General features: G+C 42.9%; 1 protein-coding gene across 2 annotated transcripts in view; it reads left to right on the forward strand.

The window, feature by feature from the left end:
- erbin (erbb2 interacting protein) overlaps nucleotides 1-16,282 on the forward strand; it is a 73,606-nt gene extending 57,324 nt beyond the window's left edge. Inside the window, exons 13-27 of one of the 2 annotated variants that reach the window (XM_034095946.1) lie at nucleotides 71-186; nucleotides 901-970; nucleotides 2,826-2,925; nucleotides 4,378-4,499; nucleotides 4,777-4,950; nucleotides 5,078-5,251; nucleotides 6,072-6,189; nucleotides 6,277-6,451; nucleotides 8,099-9,602; nucleotides 10,237-10,380; nucleotides 12,452-12,505; nucleotides 12,604-12,771; nucleotides 13,194-13,286; nucleotides 13,409-13,483; nucleotides 13,592-16,282. In XM_034095946.1, the coding sequence (XP_033951837.1) occupies nucleotides 71-186; nucleotides 901-970; nucleotides 2,826-2,925; nucleotides 4,378-4,499; nucleotides 4,777-4,950; nucleotides 5,078-5,251; nucleotides 6,072-6,189; nucleotides 6,277-6,451; nucleotides 8,099-9,602; nucleotides 10,237-10,380; nucleotides 12,452-12,505; nucleotides 12,604-12,771; nucleotides 13,194-13,286; nucleotides 13,409-13,483; nucleotides 13,592-13,699 (3,195 nt within the window). In that variant the 3' untranslated portion in view covers nucleotides 13,700-16,282. The remainder of the gene's footprint in view (nucleotides 1-70; nucleotides 187-900; nucleotides 971-2,825; nucleotides 2,926-4,377; nucleotides 4,500-4,776; nucleotides 4,951-5,077; nucleotides 5,252-6,071; nucleotides 6,190-6,276; nucleotides 6,452-8,098; nucleotides 9,603-10,236; nucleotides 10,381-12,451; nucleotides 12,506-12,603; nucleotides 12,772-13,193; nucleotides 13,287-13,408; nucleotides 13,484-13,591) is intronic. The other variant, XM_034095949.1, reaches the window with a different exon arrangement.
- Nucleotides 16,283-16,975: the final 693 nt, after the last annotated feature.

Raw genomic sequence — 16,975 nt, forward strand, 5'->3', positions numbered from 1 at the left:
GGGTGTGAGGCCAGTCTGCTCATCGGTAACAGCCAGCCTTGTTGGCTAACGTCTCTGAATCCCCTCGCAGATGGGCAGCTGGAAGAATGCAACTGTGCTGTTCCTACATTCCAACAAGCTGGAGTCCTTGCCTGATGAAATGGGTGACATGCAGAAGCTCAAGGTCATCAATCTCAGTAACAACAAGTGAGTCCTGACTGACAGTCTTCACGCTCATCAAAGCTCAAGGACAAAATGATTTGAATCAATGGTTTAGCAAAAGGCATTTTGAAGCAACGTTTTAAATCATTATCTTTAATGTGACGGTTGGCCACGGAATTCTCTGTTTCTCATTCATGGGAATTGAATTTATTTTTAAGACGTCAGCAGAGCATTTAAGACTAATTGTTGACAATGTTTGGACATTTGATGGGCTAATCGATTATATAGGAAACAATCTGCAGATGGATCTATGATGAAATATGTATGAGCAGGTCCTTATAAAAGAAGCTTCTTGAAAGGCTCTCCTGCAGCCTTGCATACATGCTTCATTATGAATGCAAAGTAGTTGATCTCACACTTTCTGAAACACATGATGGTAATTACCACACCACGATGAAATAACCTTCATTCTGGCCAGAATGAAATTGGGATGGTTAGGAAGCCAAGGCCTCAATACAGTTTTAATCAGGGGTTTTCCATGCCTTGAGTCGGCTCTGTGCCAAATACACTGAATAACAATCCCAAAGCACTGACATTACATTTTTCACGAAAAATAGGCTTACGCCTATTTTTACAGTGGGCCGTCACACATTGAAATGACCTGACACACTTCATATGGCAGTCATTTGTCACTTTTGCTCATGCATTGTTGTTGATGCAAGACGACTGAGTACCTGTGTGGTTTCTGTTCCTCTGCAGGTTGAAGAATCTACCCTACAGTTTCACGAAACTGAACCAGATGACTGCAATGTGGCTGTCTGAAAACCAGGTGATATTATATAAATTAAATATGAATCTGATAGAGTAGTGGTAGGTTACTCGCCACCTTATTCAGCTGTAAATGAATCCAATGAGGCCAAGGAAAACACATTGCAAATGCAGTACACCACTTCCAGGACATTTGATCGGCCAAATAGCAGTGCAGGTTAGACAGAGAAACCATAAATACTACATTTTAAAGTGCTGGTGGATCCTAATGAATGTCAGCAGATGTTACGCTTACATGATTACCTGTTGAAAGACAACAGTATGGTCATCTAGGCAAGCCTGTCAAACAGTGTCGTTACTGAGACTAGAATGACAGGGAAACCGTTTGTGAGAAAAAGCAGCAGCAGCAGCAGCTAGCCGGAGGTGAAGCAGATGTAGAGCCATCAAGGTCACTGAAGAAGTTGTGTTGCTTGAAGTCTGCCTTGGATAATGTGGCCCTGCACAGGACGCAAGATAAGCCTATCGGCGGTGGAAACGTTTGAGTCCGCTCAGATTGTGTGTCAGGAAGGGACTTTGTCTCGTTTTGTCATGGCAGTGTAGCTTTGTGTGGGAAAGGGATTCTTGAACGGCTCGCTTCCAGCTTATCGGAGGCGTTTTATGCAGAGGCAAAAGTACCGTAGCAGAAGATGCTGCGGGAGTATATTGATTGTGTTTGCTTGCTCCAGCTTTCACATACTTCTAAATGATAGTCTGTTGACTCACCGCATTCTGAAATCAATTAATAAATAATTCAGCCTTTGTTTCATCGCTACTAGACCATTTAAGTGTCTGTTTCATTGACTCAACACATTGCCAATAAAAGAACGTGTCTTAAAGTTGTCCTTGGCCTTTTAAAAGCAGAAAACATTGTGAGAACTTTCTTATCATTTACACATCTCTCTACAACCAATCACACCGTGACCCTTGTACATTTCTTATCAAGAAACCAGCCAATAGAGAACTTTAAAGGCAGTAGTTTATTCATAAATAAATTGCGTAATATACTAGTCTTGAGCGTATCTGTACCTCAATTCGCTGTATAATGAAATACATGCCAGTTCTGATATATATCTGCAATGATCCAATAACACCTGATTTACCAACCTGACTGATGTATTGATCACACATAGAGAGAGAGACAGGACTCCAAGGTCATAGGACCAAAGCTCTGTGGACCAATGGGGATTAAGCTTTTTCCCTGAGGATTTAAAAAACAGCATTCCTGTACACATGAGATGTGTCGATGTCGACTGTTTTTCATTCAAATCTGTTTGTGAAAACATGCATTTAATGTTGTTTCTTCGTGTTTTGTTTGAAAGTGTAATGTTCCTTAATTGACTTGTAGAACACTGACACGATAAAGGTACTGCATGTTTATAAATGAGATTTACTCACTTATTGAGGAGTGCAGTTTTGCAGAAATCACATCAAGGAGAGATTGTTCAGCCGGCACAGCAGTTTTGAGACACAGGGATTCTCTCGGGCAGGTGCAGCGATGGTGATTGGGTCAAGGGGACATTGATGGAGCTTAAGCCAGCTTTATCAAGGGATGGTTGACAGGAAGAGGCACTCAAGAGGTGTTTAAGTATTATTTCAATCAAAGCAAGGACAGTGGGTGGTTTGGAGAAGATTAAAGGGAGAAACTCTGCTGCAAAGACCTGTGGGAAAGTAGTTGAACCATATCAATGTCCTAATTGGGCATCTTATGATGTGTGTCCCCCCCCCCCATGTGTTCTCTAGTTTGAGTTGAATCAAGTGCCAATGTTACAGCCAAGTTAACTTCCAATGCGAAAGGGAGGCGCAGAGACACCAGGACTCTGTGTGTAGCACTGTTGATGGCAGATAGCACACTCAAACCTACTTTTTGTCTCCCACAGTCGAAGCCCCTGATCCCGCTCCAGAAAGAGGAGGATCCAGAGACACACAAAACTGTGCTGACCAACTACATGTTCCCCCAGCAAACCAGGACGGAGGAATGTGAGTACCGTGCATTCAAAGAGAATAATCATGAAAAAACATAAAAGAGAAATTGAATCTGCAAACATTTCTGACCCTTTTTCACTTTTTAGCTGGATATTTAAGATTCAGTATTCAGTACCACTAGGCTGTGACACAAAGGAACTGTTCTTCTATGACTAAGCACTTTCTCAGGATCATTTGTAGGAATTGATAGTCTATACCCAGAATGAAAAGTCAGGGAAATAAGTGGTTTTGTAAGTCTAATTGTCTCGTAGCAATCTTACAAGTGGCCGGCAAGGATTCTTGTTTTCATATTTCATGAGGGACCTTGTTACTCGAGCCTAAAGCTGCAGTCAATACAGAAACAGCATCTGTTGGTTTGGTTTGGTTTCCGATGACACGGGACGGCCTGCGTTGACCCCGCTGGTCTTAACATTGGAGTAGTGGTTTAAGATCTACGCGCTTGAACTACAAAATGGCAGTGAGTCAGCTGCTGGGTTTTTGAAACCATGTCAGTGGTGTGGTGCACCAGCAGAAAAGACCCCGCTCAAGTGACTGCATGCAGGTCCTGTTCTCTGGTTGATATCTCCGAGCCGTCTGCTTCATGCCCTTTTCCACGCTAATCAACTGGGGATTTTCCAAAAGAGCTTTCATCTGTTTCCTCGTGTTTCCTGAAAGGCTGGAAAAAGTCTTGACCTGACTGCGATAATTGTTTTAAAACTCGTCAATATGACGGCCACACACCAGGTGACTCACATTATCCACTGTGCATTCACACTCTGGTGTCGTCTCAACAACTTCAGCAACAAGAGTTCTTGATTTGGACTTTTATAGTGCCATCGATTCCACCTGAAAGCTTACATGACAGTTTTAATCATATAGTATGATATCAATTCTTTAAAAAAAGGATGAAATTCTGGTCAGGATACAAATGTGTTATTTAATTTGCGATAAGACTTAGAGACACGTGAGAGGGCAGATCACCGACAGAGTTCACGGATCATCATAACCACAATCACATATACATCCTGTGCTGTGTTCTCCCTTCACACAGGAGTCATACAAACGTGACCGTGAAGAAGTGATCTATCATTCTAGTGATCTATCGTTCACAGTTTTCATTCAATTGTTGGCATATTTTTTGCAGAGTGATGTTTAACAATCATTTGTCTGCTTGAAGAGTGACACATTTTTCATAATTTCATTTTGGCAATAATGTGTAATGTTGTGCTTTTGATCTTTTTGCTTTTTTGTCCGTTTAATACAACAACAATTCCATGTATCAATACTTCACGATGGAACGGTTTGAGTTGAAAGGGTTAACTCCTGAATGTGAAGTTTCTCCACAGCTCTTTCATGTTTTGCCTCATGCAGTCTTTGCGCCACCGTGTGGTCAAAGTCAGACATGTATAAATGATGATACAAAACATTACATTAAAAACTAACACCTTATCCTCCTTTTATCTTTAGACATTCCCAGCTCTGACTCTGAAAGCTTCAATCCAGCTCTCTGGGAGGAACAGCGCAAGCACCGAGCTCAAGTGGCCTTCGAGTGTGACGAAGACAAGGATGAGAGAGAAACACCCCCAAGGGTAGGTGTCTCAAGCAATAAGGACTTTGTTGTCATCACAAGTATCATTTTGATATTGCTGTTTTCATGTCAAATCTGGCATTTCAAGATATTGCTGTTGAGTTCAATGGCTCAAACTAAAAACACATTTGAATACATGCATCTTCTTACTTAAATCTTTAAATTAATGTCTTTGTATCAGTGAGAAATGTGTCTCTTTCTACATGTAATACCCCCTGACATTTTCACTTCTTCTCTCAAAACTCCAACTGCGTGATTGTTCTTTTGATCTCCCCCAGGAGGGTAATCTGAAGCGGTACCCCACTCCGTACCCAGAGGAGCTGAAGAACATGGTGAAGACAGCCCAGTCTGTGGCTCACCGGCTGAAGGAGGACGAGTCAGGTGACGAGTCGGGGAGGGATGCAAAACCAGTGGAGAGGAACCACATCGGGGTGCAGGACGTGGGAGTTAAGGTCAGCTTCAGCCAAATGGGATTTTACTTGGAAATAAATCTTGGTTCCCCTTTAAGTTCCCCTTTAAGAAATGATCATTCTATACACAGGTGAAGGAATATTTGTAATACATTTGTTTTCTTTGTAGGTGATTGAAGCTCCCTATCCCAATGGCACAGTGTCAGACATTGAGCCCTCCATCACATATGGCCAAAACTCCTCTTCCACAGAATGGAAAGACACTTCCGACTCTTACAGCTCTCACAGAGTCCCTCTCAAAACTGCAGGGGGCTCTATGATGAACCACGAGGACACACTGGAGGTACTTTTAACTCTTTCATCCTCCCAATTTCAAATTCAACAAGCACATTATTAGGGTTGGGTATCGTTGGGATTTTTTGATTCAGGTTCTGCATTTTTTTAATATATTTTGAAAAATATATTTATGAAAACATTTAGTCATATCTGTATTCATATTTACAAATGACTTTAGTCGCTGTTATTGAATACAATTATATTAAAATCATCTCTGTATTGTTTTTGCATTCACAAGTTAGTTCTAAGTGGTGCAATTGGAAAATGTACAATTCCCCCAGTCTCCTCTGCTGTTACACTGCAACCTGCCTGTGTGACAGAGTCTCACCACAGTCTGTGTCCAACATGTACTGCAATTCGGGGATGTGAGGACACAGACAGACGGAGGCTGCTTTACTTCATAGAGGAAATGGCGGTCAATATTACAACATAGGAGCTCAAATGCTTAATAACCTTCATTACGTATGAGAGAAAGACCATTAGATAGGTTGATACAGATGAAGCTGTGTGTAGAAAGAGAAAAGGGGCTCGTCCTCATAACTCTTATTATCCCGGTACCAGACAATTGTTATTTGTTCTTACTCGGAACCGAGTTTTTCTTCCCAACCCTGGTACTGTGCTCGCTACATTTCCCGCTCGCCCCCGTCGAACATACAGAAAGCAGCGAGATACATTTCCTATATTTTCCTACATATCAATAAGCAGAACCGAAATTAACATTTCTAAACGATACCGATGGAATCAAAATGTTGGAACCGGATCGGAATCGGATTTTGGTACCAAACCTTACACATTATACACTTTTAAATTATTGTTTTTATACTCAGGATTCTGAGGAGCTTTCTGATGAAGAGGCAGAGATGAAAGTGGCTCAGATGAGACCCCCTCTAATTGAGATCTCCATCAACCAGCCGAAAGTGGTGACTCTAAGTAAGGAGAAAAAAGGTAAAAGTGTTTTTTATTTGAAATATGTATTTAAAGTGACAGTTACTACATGTACAGTATACAAACAGCAATATTTCTGATTAACAGATGACGCAGACTCTTTGCTGGATGATACAGTTGCCAACAGCAACCAGAACAACAGCAACTGTTCATCTCCATCACGCATGTCGGACTCGGTGTCTCTGACCACAGACAGCAGTCAGGACAACTCTCTGTGCACCCCCGAGAGAGAGGCAAAGATGCCCTTCCTGCCAAAAAGCAGGTTTGTATCATTCTACAAACCTTTTAAAGAGTCCTCTCCTGCTGATGTTCAGGTGTATATCAGTATGTAGTGTCTCTACTTTAAAGAGTCCTCTCCTGCTGATGTTCAGGTGTATATCAGTATGTAGTGTCTCTACTTTAAAGAGTCCTCTCCTGCTGATGTTCAGCTGTATATCAGTATGTAGTGTCTCTACTTTAAAGAGTCCTCTCCTGCTGATGTTCAGGTGTATATCAGTATGTAGTGTCTCTACTTTAAAGAGTCCTCTCCTGCTGATGTTCTGCTGTATATCAGTATGTAGTGTCTCTACTTTAAAGAGTCCTCTCCTGCTGATGTTCAGGTGTATATCAGTATGTAGTGTCTCTACTTTAAAGAGTCCTCTCCTGCTGATGTTCAGGTGTATATCAGTATGTAGTGTCTCTACTTTAAAGAGTCCTCTCCTGCTGATGTTCAGCTGTATATCAGTATGTAGTGTCTCTACTTTAAAGAGTCCTCTCCTGCTGATGTTCAGGTGTATATCAGTATGTAGTGTCTCTACTTTAAAGAGTCCTCTCCTGCTGATGTTCTGCTGTATATCAGTATGTAGTGTCTCTACTTTAAAGAGTCCTCTCCTGCTGATGTTCAGGTGTATATCAGTATGTAGTGTCTCTACTTTAAAGAGTCCTCTCCTGCTGATGTTCAGGTGTATATCAGTATGTAGTGTCTCTACTTTAAAGAGTCCTCTCCTGCTGATGTTCAGCTGTATATCAGTATGTAGTGTCTCTACTTTAAAGAGTCCTCTCCTGCTGATGTTCAGGTGTATATCAGTATGTAGTGTCTCTACTTTAAAGAGTCCTCTCCTGCTGATGTTCTGCTGTATATCAGTATGTAGTGTCTCTACTTTAAAGAGTCCTCTCCTGCTGATGTTCAGGTGTATATCAGTATGTAGTGTCTCTACTTTAAAGAGTCCTCTCCTGCTGATGTTCAGGTGTATATCAGTATGTAGTGTCTCTACTTTAAAGAGTCCTCTCCTGCTGATGTTCAGGTGTATATCAGTATGTAGTGTCTCTACTTTAAAGAGTCCTCTCCTGCTGATGTTCAGGTGTATATCAGTATGTAGTGTCTCTACTTTAAAGAGTCCTCTCCTGCTGATGTTCAGCTGTATATCAGTATGTAGTGTCTCTACTTTAAAGAGTCCTCTCCTGCTGATGTTCAGGTGTATATCAGTATGTAGTGTCTCTACATGTCTCCATGCTTTAATGTTCAAAAAGCTCTTTATTTTTCTCAGACTGGGCGTCTGCTCTGATTGGTTAGCTGGCCGGCTTTGTTGTGATTGGTCAACCGCTTAGAGATGTCCCGTCCCTTAGCCTATCAGGTACAATGTGTTTGAGAGCTAGCCAATAGAGTGTTGGGTAGTGATGTCCCTGTATCGTAGAAGTAAACATCAGAGTCCATCGGAGGCGTTTAGGCAGAGGGGGGGGGGGGGGGCGGGAGAGAAACTCCCTCTGGTGGAACACAGGGATTTTAGCCTTTGCAGACCATTTACATGCACACAAACCTTTAGAACACACTTTATGAAAGGGAAACCCCAGAAAAGCAGTAAAGAGTACAGAGGAGAGTATTCCTCATGACGTTATTACATAACCTGATGTATCTACGTCTTTGTTTTAGGCATGATGATGAGAACATGAACCAGCCTAAAGACACCACCCCTCTCCTCCATAATGGAAACGGCTCTGAAACATCCCTTCAAGCCCTTCTGAAAGCCCAACAGACCCCACCAGAGAAAATGGGGGACTATGACCTGTCCATGGAAGCCAGGCTGGCCTTCATCGAGAAGGGAATTAACAACGGCATGGGAGAAACGTACACCAAGTGGGACCAGATCAATATGAACGTGTCCAAATTACCAACGGACAACATGGTGCGGCTGGACGATGTGGATCAAACCAAGAATGGTTCAGTCAACCCAGAGGACAGCAAGCAGGGCTTCAGCAATGACAACATGGAGCATTTCCTGAATGGAAACCAGCAGGTCAGTGACTGCATCAACAGTCTGGGGAACAAAAGCCAAGCGATGAGAGTGGAGACGTCTGCGGTGCATTCGGCCTCGACAGGAACGACCGCCAGCAGCGACATGTCTCTCTCTCGCAGCACTGAGGAACTGTCTCCAGAGAAGAGGTGCAACCCCCCGCCGGTGATGAAGTGTCAAAGTGTAAGCAACATGGAATCAGGAGGACTGAAGCTATTCTCCATTGATGGGGGCGATGAGTGCTATGACACAGCAGGCATGACCAGGATGGCAGGGGCCGGCCCAGGGCCGGGGGCTTCTCAGGGCCAGAGCATCGTCAGGAGCAAGTCGGCCAGTCAGTTACTCAACGACCAGACTCTGCAGATCTACCCCGGCTCCTCCGCCTCCTCCTCAGACCTGCTGTCTTCCTCCAAGCCCCCTGCCAGCACCAGCAGATACCCTGTGTCTTCCAGCATGGCCATGGGCCTCCCCCCCCCTCAGTACAACATCCAGTACTCAAGCAGTGCCCTGCCTAAAGAGGGTCTGTGGGCCCCTAGGACACCCATGCCTCCTGAGCAGCAAGGCTACCTCCCTCCTCCTCCACACTCACTAGCCAACACCAACTACTCAAACCGTAACCAAGCCCCTCCCTACTCTCATCAGCCCCAGCAGAGGGGGGCTCCCAAACCCTCCGGGGACATGTGGGCTTATTCTACTGGAGGCCAGGGCAGAAGCAGCACTCTGCAGAGGCAGAGCAGCACCGCCTCCACCGCCTCTATGGGCGACCCCAGACGCATACAGGTGCCTGATGGGGAATACATGACATACCGGGACATCCACACCCTCGCCAGGGGGCCGCTGGCGATGAGCCAAGCCATGCAGAGGCCCCTCTCAGCGCGCACTTACAGTATCGACTCTCCGGGATCTTCCAGGCCTCCCTGCGCCCGGCCGCAGCCTCACGAGCTTCCAGAGAGGACCATGTCCGTCAGCGACTTCAGCTACCAGCAGAGCAGCCCCAGCAAGAGGCCCGCCGCCAGGGTGAAGTCCGAGCACTCGCTGCTGGAGGGGCCAGCACAGGTGCCGGGGGGAGTCGGGGCGGGAAGGGTGCCAAATGACTGGAGAGACCAGGTGATGCGGCACATCGAGTACAAGAAAATGGAAAAGGTAAAAAAAGTACTGCTGTGGAATGTGAAATGTCAGTGAATACATTTTCAGACGGGAATAGCTTTTTTGTTTCTGTAAAGGTTAACATATGGACTGTAGATTACAATGATGACTCCAACAGCACGAATACAATTGTCCTTAAGGGGAAGCCCAACAAGGATACAGTTTCATGTATTTGTTTTTTAAACCAAATAATAATAACATAACCATTTTATTTTCAAGTGCTTTATCAGGTGCTCAAAGGTAGTTGGTTTGGAGTGAAATGAAAGCATCTCAAAGTAAAAAAGCAAAAGAGATATAAAAGATTTGATAAGGGGTTGGTGAGAAGTAGAGAAGGTCCAAGATATACTGGCTATCAGAACCTATTCCTTTATTGGGGTCTCAAACCTGGGCAAACTAAACGAAACTATATGTGGATATTTAGATGGGATGAAGCTTTTAACATGGAGTCCGGAGTTTACCAAAGCCTACTAACCCAGCCGTGTGCACAATATTTCTGATTCCTTGCATGTGTGTGTTTTATAAGCTGTAAACCTTTTTGTTGTGTCTTTTATGTCATCACTCGTGTGGTGGATGCATGGTCTCGGCTAACATGTCCGTGTTGCCGGTTGTCCTGTGTCGTCCCTCTGTTCAGAACGCGCTGTCTCGCTCCTATAATTCCAATAACGCTCCGCTGAGCTGGTCTCACTACGGCAGCTGTAGGGATATGCATGCCAGCCAGGCGTCTCTGGTGTTTAGTGCCAGGGACGGAGGGCCCTACGGAGCGCTGGGCCTCTGTGTGAGTACTGTGACCTGAAGTCAGCTCCTTCCTGCAGCTCGTAACCAGCCGGGGCTTCCTGCTAGTTTCACATCCTTTAGAAGAAGAGTAATGTCTGTTTCCTTCTCTCCTGGGTGTTGAGAAGTGATCACTGACCCTCAGAATCTTTCACTTGTCCTTTTTTTAAGTGAAAGTATAATGTCTCTCCTAACGTCTGATTCTCATGAACACAGACCCTTCCTAGTACGTGACTGTCTCCTCTGAGTGTAAAATGGGTGGTTTGTTGTGTGTCTCCTTTCACTGTAGTGCGGTTGGACTTGTTTAAAAGGGGCCTACTTATATTTTGTACCATCATCAAATTGACTCCTAGGCTTAACTATACTTGATGCTAGAATCAGAGAAAGATGTATCTGCTGAAGTCACACTGAATGTATGAAGGATGCTGCAGAGCTTAAGATTTAAGTAATTATCTAAAATATTTTCCTTCAAAAAATGTATAAGCTGTGTTTGGCAAAATGTATTGTCGACCACATGCATTAAAGTCATCGAGAAAGATTTTTCTGTCTCTTTTTTTGCAAAGAGTTAACATTGGAGTAAATCTAGTGACACATTTACAGCAGTATCTTTTTCTAAATGTACCTGGCAACAAGACTGAAGCAGGCTTTTTTGCAATTTTGTATTAGCATCTTATTTATAAAGAGGCTTTTCCTTCATTAGAGTCTAAGTTGATAAAGAGATATGGTGTTTTATTTATGGTACAAAACACCCCCTTTTAAGCCAGCCAGGTGCTCTAACATCATCATCATCATGGTGTGCGTTATCCTTCAAACAACCGTGATTTTCTTCTCCTTCTAACTGCACTTTATATCCCTATTCTGCTCATTCCTCATCTTCACTTCAGACTCACTTCACATCCTCTCATAGTGTGTGGGGTGGGGATGAAATCTGTGTTTGCAAAAGGTAAGTGGTTTGAGTGACTAGAAAGTGGGTATTATAATCTGTAGAGGAGAATAATGGCGCGTTTCCACTGCAGGCCTCGCTCGGTTTGGTTAGGCCTTATTAGGCCCGGCTCACTTTAATGCTGCGCTTCCATTACAGTTTAGGAACTGGGGCAGTAACTATAGTAACGCAGTGTAGGCGGAGCCGTGACGTCATCTTCAATGAGAGCCCCAGAAAAACAACACAGCCGTTAGCTGTTAGCCCTCAGAGCTCACAGCTCCTCATATCTGTTCAGAAACTAGACAAAAGTGAAACAAGTACAAACCACAGACTGCCTGTGTCATGGCGAATACAGTCACTGGTTTATTTATGTCTGTAGGCCGTTGTTGTGAGTGTGGACGGTCGGAACATATATAACGTTAGCTTAGCCAAACTCCATTTATAAAACACACATTTTAAAGGGTGTTTCTCTGCCGTCTGTCTGCAGACTTGTCAAAGCATTAATTCATGGTTTTTACTAACCGGTATCAGTGTGTTGTTACGTCGGCATCATTTTGAAACGTGTATTACAATTAAATCACGGTAAAATATGTTCATCTTGTTGTAGTTGTAGCCCCTTGCCAGCGATTCACTCTCTAGTTTAGCATACTCAGCCCGACTCAGCCCGGTTGTTCCTGGCCCTAGAACCACGATTTAGTCGGGCCAGAAAAAAGGTGAAAAAGTAGCCCCGGGCCAAAACTAGGCCAAGTGGAAGCACAACCAAAACGGGCTCGGCACGCTTAAGGCGAGCTACCCGCTGCAGTGGAAACGCGCCATTAGAGGCTCTGACACAATCTAAAGATAAGAGCATTGTGTAACCCCCTCCCTACTTAACTTTTAAGATTCTCCTTTTCCCCCGTAAGCCAATATTTAGAATGACACGCTTCTCAGACTGTGAATAGAAACTTAAGCACAATTTAATCTCATTTTTCCTAATGTGAATTAGCTGTGTCCCTTTCACCTCCTTCCTTCACGACCTAATGTCATCCCTAGACTTAAGAAGCGTTGGTGTCAGTGTGTACTCGTCTGTCCTGCCTGGTATCCTGGTTGTAAATGAGTTTCAGTGCAGTGGGGTTTGGGCACGGTTAATAATCATCACTGTCTGCCCTTTCAGGACGACGTGTTTCCCCAAGGACAGCAGAGCTACACCATGGACCCTCACAGAAAAGTAGGTTCACACAGACATTTGGCTGCAGAGCGAGACGTGGTGGTAAAATGTGCTCATTTAAAAACTCAATCCCAACCTCATGTGTTTTTGTTTCCTAGGTGCCTTTGATGAACGGTCAGATGGGCCCCTCTGTCCGTCCACAGGCGAGCCAGGGGTCCATGGCCCGCCACCCCTCCAGAGAGCAGCTCATTGATTACCTGATGCTCAAAGTGTCCCATCCTCCCCAGGGGCCGCCGCGTATCCCGCCGGACGCTCTGCAGCAAGAGGTGAGGCATGGGGGAGAACTACTTGAAACACTGAACTGTTAAAAGCGTTTTGTATTTTCAGGATACTCTTTATTATTTATTTATCTTTATTGGCTGAGCTGAAGCTTGGTTAAAAGAAGAGTTCCACAGTTTGAGGCAGTCTGATGTTTGAAGAGAATATTAATACTCTAGTGGATCTGATAAGCAACTTCTCCTTAGGAGCTTAGGAAATGCATATTGACTTTGTTGCTGAAAGGCTGAACTATTATTTGAAGGGAGTTTTAAGTAAGTAAGAATCAAATATTCTTGTTCATTTCCGAGAGTTTTGTTTCACAAAGAAAGAGCTGTCAAGTCATTTAAAAAGACCTCCCGTGTGTTTTTTCAAGCATACTGTTGGTCACTTGTGTAATTAGCAGTAAATGACTAATGTGGGTTGGTTTCAGTTTCGGGTGAAAGTGGAGAAAAATCCAGAGCTTGGTTTCAGTATATCAGGAGGAGTGGGAGGTCGGGGAAATCCTTTTCGCCCAGACGACAATGTAAGTAAATAGTTATAATACCATACTCAAAGAATGCCATTTATTCAATGATTTGTTATTTTAGGAGAAACTGATGTGTGATTTGCATAATTCACAATGATCCTTTGTGGGTCTGATTTAAGGGTATATTTGTGACGAGGGTTCAACCTGAGGGGCCGGCATCTAAGATTCTTCAGCCTGGAGATAAAATCCTCCAGGTATTTTGCCATCTGACAAACATCACAGAAATATCATTACATTCTTGGCGATTAGTGAAAGCTTTATCAAGATGTTCTCCATGGTAACCAAAATGCTGTCTCTTCCAGGCGAACGGCTACAGCTTTGTGAATATCGATCACGGGTACGCAGTGGCCCTCCTGAAGACTTTTCCTAACACTGTGGATATGATTATCGTAAGAGAAGCGCAGGCATAGACTGAACCTGACCTCTGAAGCTGAGGGACACGAGGCAAACGGAGACATTAATGTTGACTCATATTTTTGTACGCAGCAGAGGACACTGACCTGCCGGGACTATTTATAGCAGAGCCTTGATTTACGGGGGAAACCACTGAATGTAGTGGATCAAAGTGAAACGAGTACGAGTCCTCAAAAGGCCATCACTGTGGTATATATATTTTTATACAAAAGAAGCTGAAGATGTGACCTGATGCAAATAATTACTGTGGTCTCTGTACAGATCATCTTTTCGTTTTTCTTCTTTTCGTCCACAACTCAGAAGCCCTTGATCATGAATGAGGTTTCCTTTCTGCAGATTGACATGGATTGACCACTCCCTCGCCTTTTTTTTTTAACTTTTAATCTAAGATGTTGAAATGTGGTCTGCCCTGCGATCTTTTATGGAGGACGATGTTACGTGCTTTTCTTGTGGAGACGAATGTAGATCGAGGAAGTGATTAGATTTTGTTTTTCGGAGAGATATCGTTTGATCCAGCCCTGCTTCCATAAACCTGTGAACACGCGACACTTCCACAGGACTATGCTCACGGCTCTGCACACCACCCCCACGGCTCTGCACACCACCCCCACACACCACTACCTGCGCTGTGTGGAAGACAATCCTTGGCAATATGAATGAATCACAGCTTCTCGGATGTTGGGGAAATGGGAGAGGGGAGGTGTTGGCTCAGCCTTAATCTGTTCAGATAGTCGGAAGCTTTAGTTTGAAGCTGAAGTTCAACATTTTGGGACATTTTCTGAGAGAAGTTTGAAGCACTTGCAGTGACCAGAAAGAGCTGCACGTGTTTGGAACTCTTCCTTTAAGCGTAGAAAGACGTGGCGGGTGTGCCAGTGAACCAAAGCAAGTTTGTGGACAGGGAGAGTGCAGGATATTGGGAAGATATTTGAATAAGAACAGGTCAACGTTTCACTCGTGTTTTTATTTCTCAAGGGCTTCATCTTTCAGGCAGCCAAAACGTTTTATTTTGCCGGGGTTTCAACATCTGTCAGTTTGTACATGGGAGAAGACCACAGTTTGCCTTTTGTGTCTATGAAATGATGTTTTAATCACGCTTCTTACTCATCACTTTGGAACCGTTTCTCAATATGTTTTCTTTGCTGTAGAGAGAGAGTAGAGCTGGGAGAAACAAGTTGTCAAGTGCCATAGACCTGGAACTGTTGGAGCAGGGGAGGACCCCAGAACCCGAGCAATACTCACATCATCACAGCATTTGCAGCATCATGGCTTCAAAGCAATACTAAAGCCTTTATTTTCAAAAAGATCATCAGATAGCATTTTTTTAAACACAATCTTTAGTAATCACCAATGATTTTACATAATTTTTATATTGTGAAAACATGTTTTTTTTCTAATGACATAGCACAAGAAATATAAACAGTGCTTGAAGAAAGATTTCTCTGCGTTGTGTAAAAGTGGAAGATGGTGTCACTTTGCCCAATGCGTTTGACTGTGTGTCGCTTAGGTTACCATAGCTCCTCCATTTGTGCAAAAAATAATCCACTTTAAAAATCGAATTGAGTCAAAGCGGCTTCTCAGATCATTCCTAATGTTTGTCACATGTAGGAAAATGTGTTTTAAAAGCAGCAATATGTCACTTCATATTCTCTGTGCACGTCTCCGTTAATATTCTTTCACTGGTAAATAACTCTTTGAGTGAGACGTGTTTCCACAACAAACGGGAAGGATAAAAGTCACTAAATAATGGCCCTTCAATTCCAACAACACATTTGTGACCACTGAATTATTTGTACAATATGTAATGTGTTATCCTAATGCACATGGCATTCCCTCAGCTTGTTTACAGTAGATTGTGGCCTCTACTGATCCCATGTGTAGTTAAATAGATTTATATTTTATGCTTGTGGCACTGTTGAACCAAATTTAAACACTGTGGTAGTTCACAAAATGAAATATACCTTTTTATATAACAGTCCAAATGTTTAAAGGTAGTTCTAAGTGAAGCTGTACCCTTAATTTTTTAACTGAATCTAGAATTTGTAAATTGTATCCACATGAAAATGAAATGATTTCCTAAATGTCTCACAGAGCGTAGTATTTCACACGGATGATTTGTTTTTATTATTTGTATTAATTTCTTGGTGATTTCTGTTGACTTTGAGGGGATTTCTGCGGTAATGGTCACTTTATATTCATGGCAAAAAAACATAGACATGGTAGACAATCTAGGGAGATGAAAACATTTCTTCATTCATGTCGCTCGTTTCTTACGCTCCCGTATCGTTCTTATTTATTTAGCAGCCTTCTTTGGTTTTTAGACCTTACTAATCAAATTGTAAATATCTTAAAAAATTGAGACAATAATTAATGACGGCATTAGTGACTTGCGATTGTAAAACCAGCAATAAATTGCAATGCAGAGGCACTGGTTTTAATGTATAGCTAGTATTTCTAAGGTTTCTCTGGAAACAGTGAGATGATGATTGAAATGCATTTATCCAACATTCCAGATTTTGTACATAATTACCTGTTTCTGAAGTAACCTGTGGAAAATAAACGAATGCTCTTTAGCAACAGTTCTTCTGTCTTCATGTCATCCTTTGCAGTAAATGAATACCACCCTGCATAAGGACAGTGCACACACCAGGGGGACTGTGAGGCATCACTGGAGCTGCAGATGTACGCACTGATCCACTTAGGACCTAAAGCACTATATAACGAGTTTCATTCCAAATGTTGCTGTCAACATTTACCTAAAGCTGAAGGATTCGGTGAAGTAACTAAGTAGATTTACTCAAATACTTATGTTACTTTGTATTTATACCCGACTACAATTCAGAGGTAAACCGTGTACTTTTACTCCACTACATGTATTTAATACCTTTAGTTACTTCACAGATCTGGATGAATGATGTGAAATCTAACCAAGTGTTGAATCAGACTTTAGTTCCACCTGGAGTAAATCCACCAGCTACCCTGCAGTCTACAAAGTACTTCAGACTAGCTGCACCTTCACCAGCTTTGAGAACACTTTCATGATCAATCATTATAAAACATATCATATATATTATTCTGACATGGACCAATCTGCACAACGACTACTTTTACTGTCGCTACTTTAACTATATTTTGATGTGAATACATTTGTACTTTTAGTTGAGTAACATTTTGATTGCTGGACTTTTACTGTAACAACGTATTCCTACACTCTGGTACTTCGGAGTAGGCTACTTCTCCCACCTCTGTAAGGTTTGCTGATGTGTCGAATAAGG

The sequence above is a fragment of the Pseudochaenichthys georgianus genome, chromosome 12 (genome assembly GCF_902827115.2).
Source record: "Pseudochaenichthys georgianus chromosome 12, fPseGeo1.2, whole genome shotgun sequence".
Taxonomy (NCBI): domain Eukaryota; kingdom Metazoa; phylum Chordata; class Actinopteri; order Perciformes; family Channichthyidae; genus Pseudochaenichthys; species Pseudochaenichthys georgianus.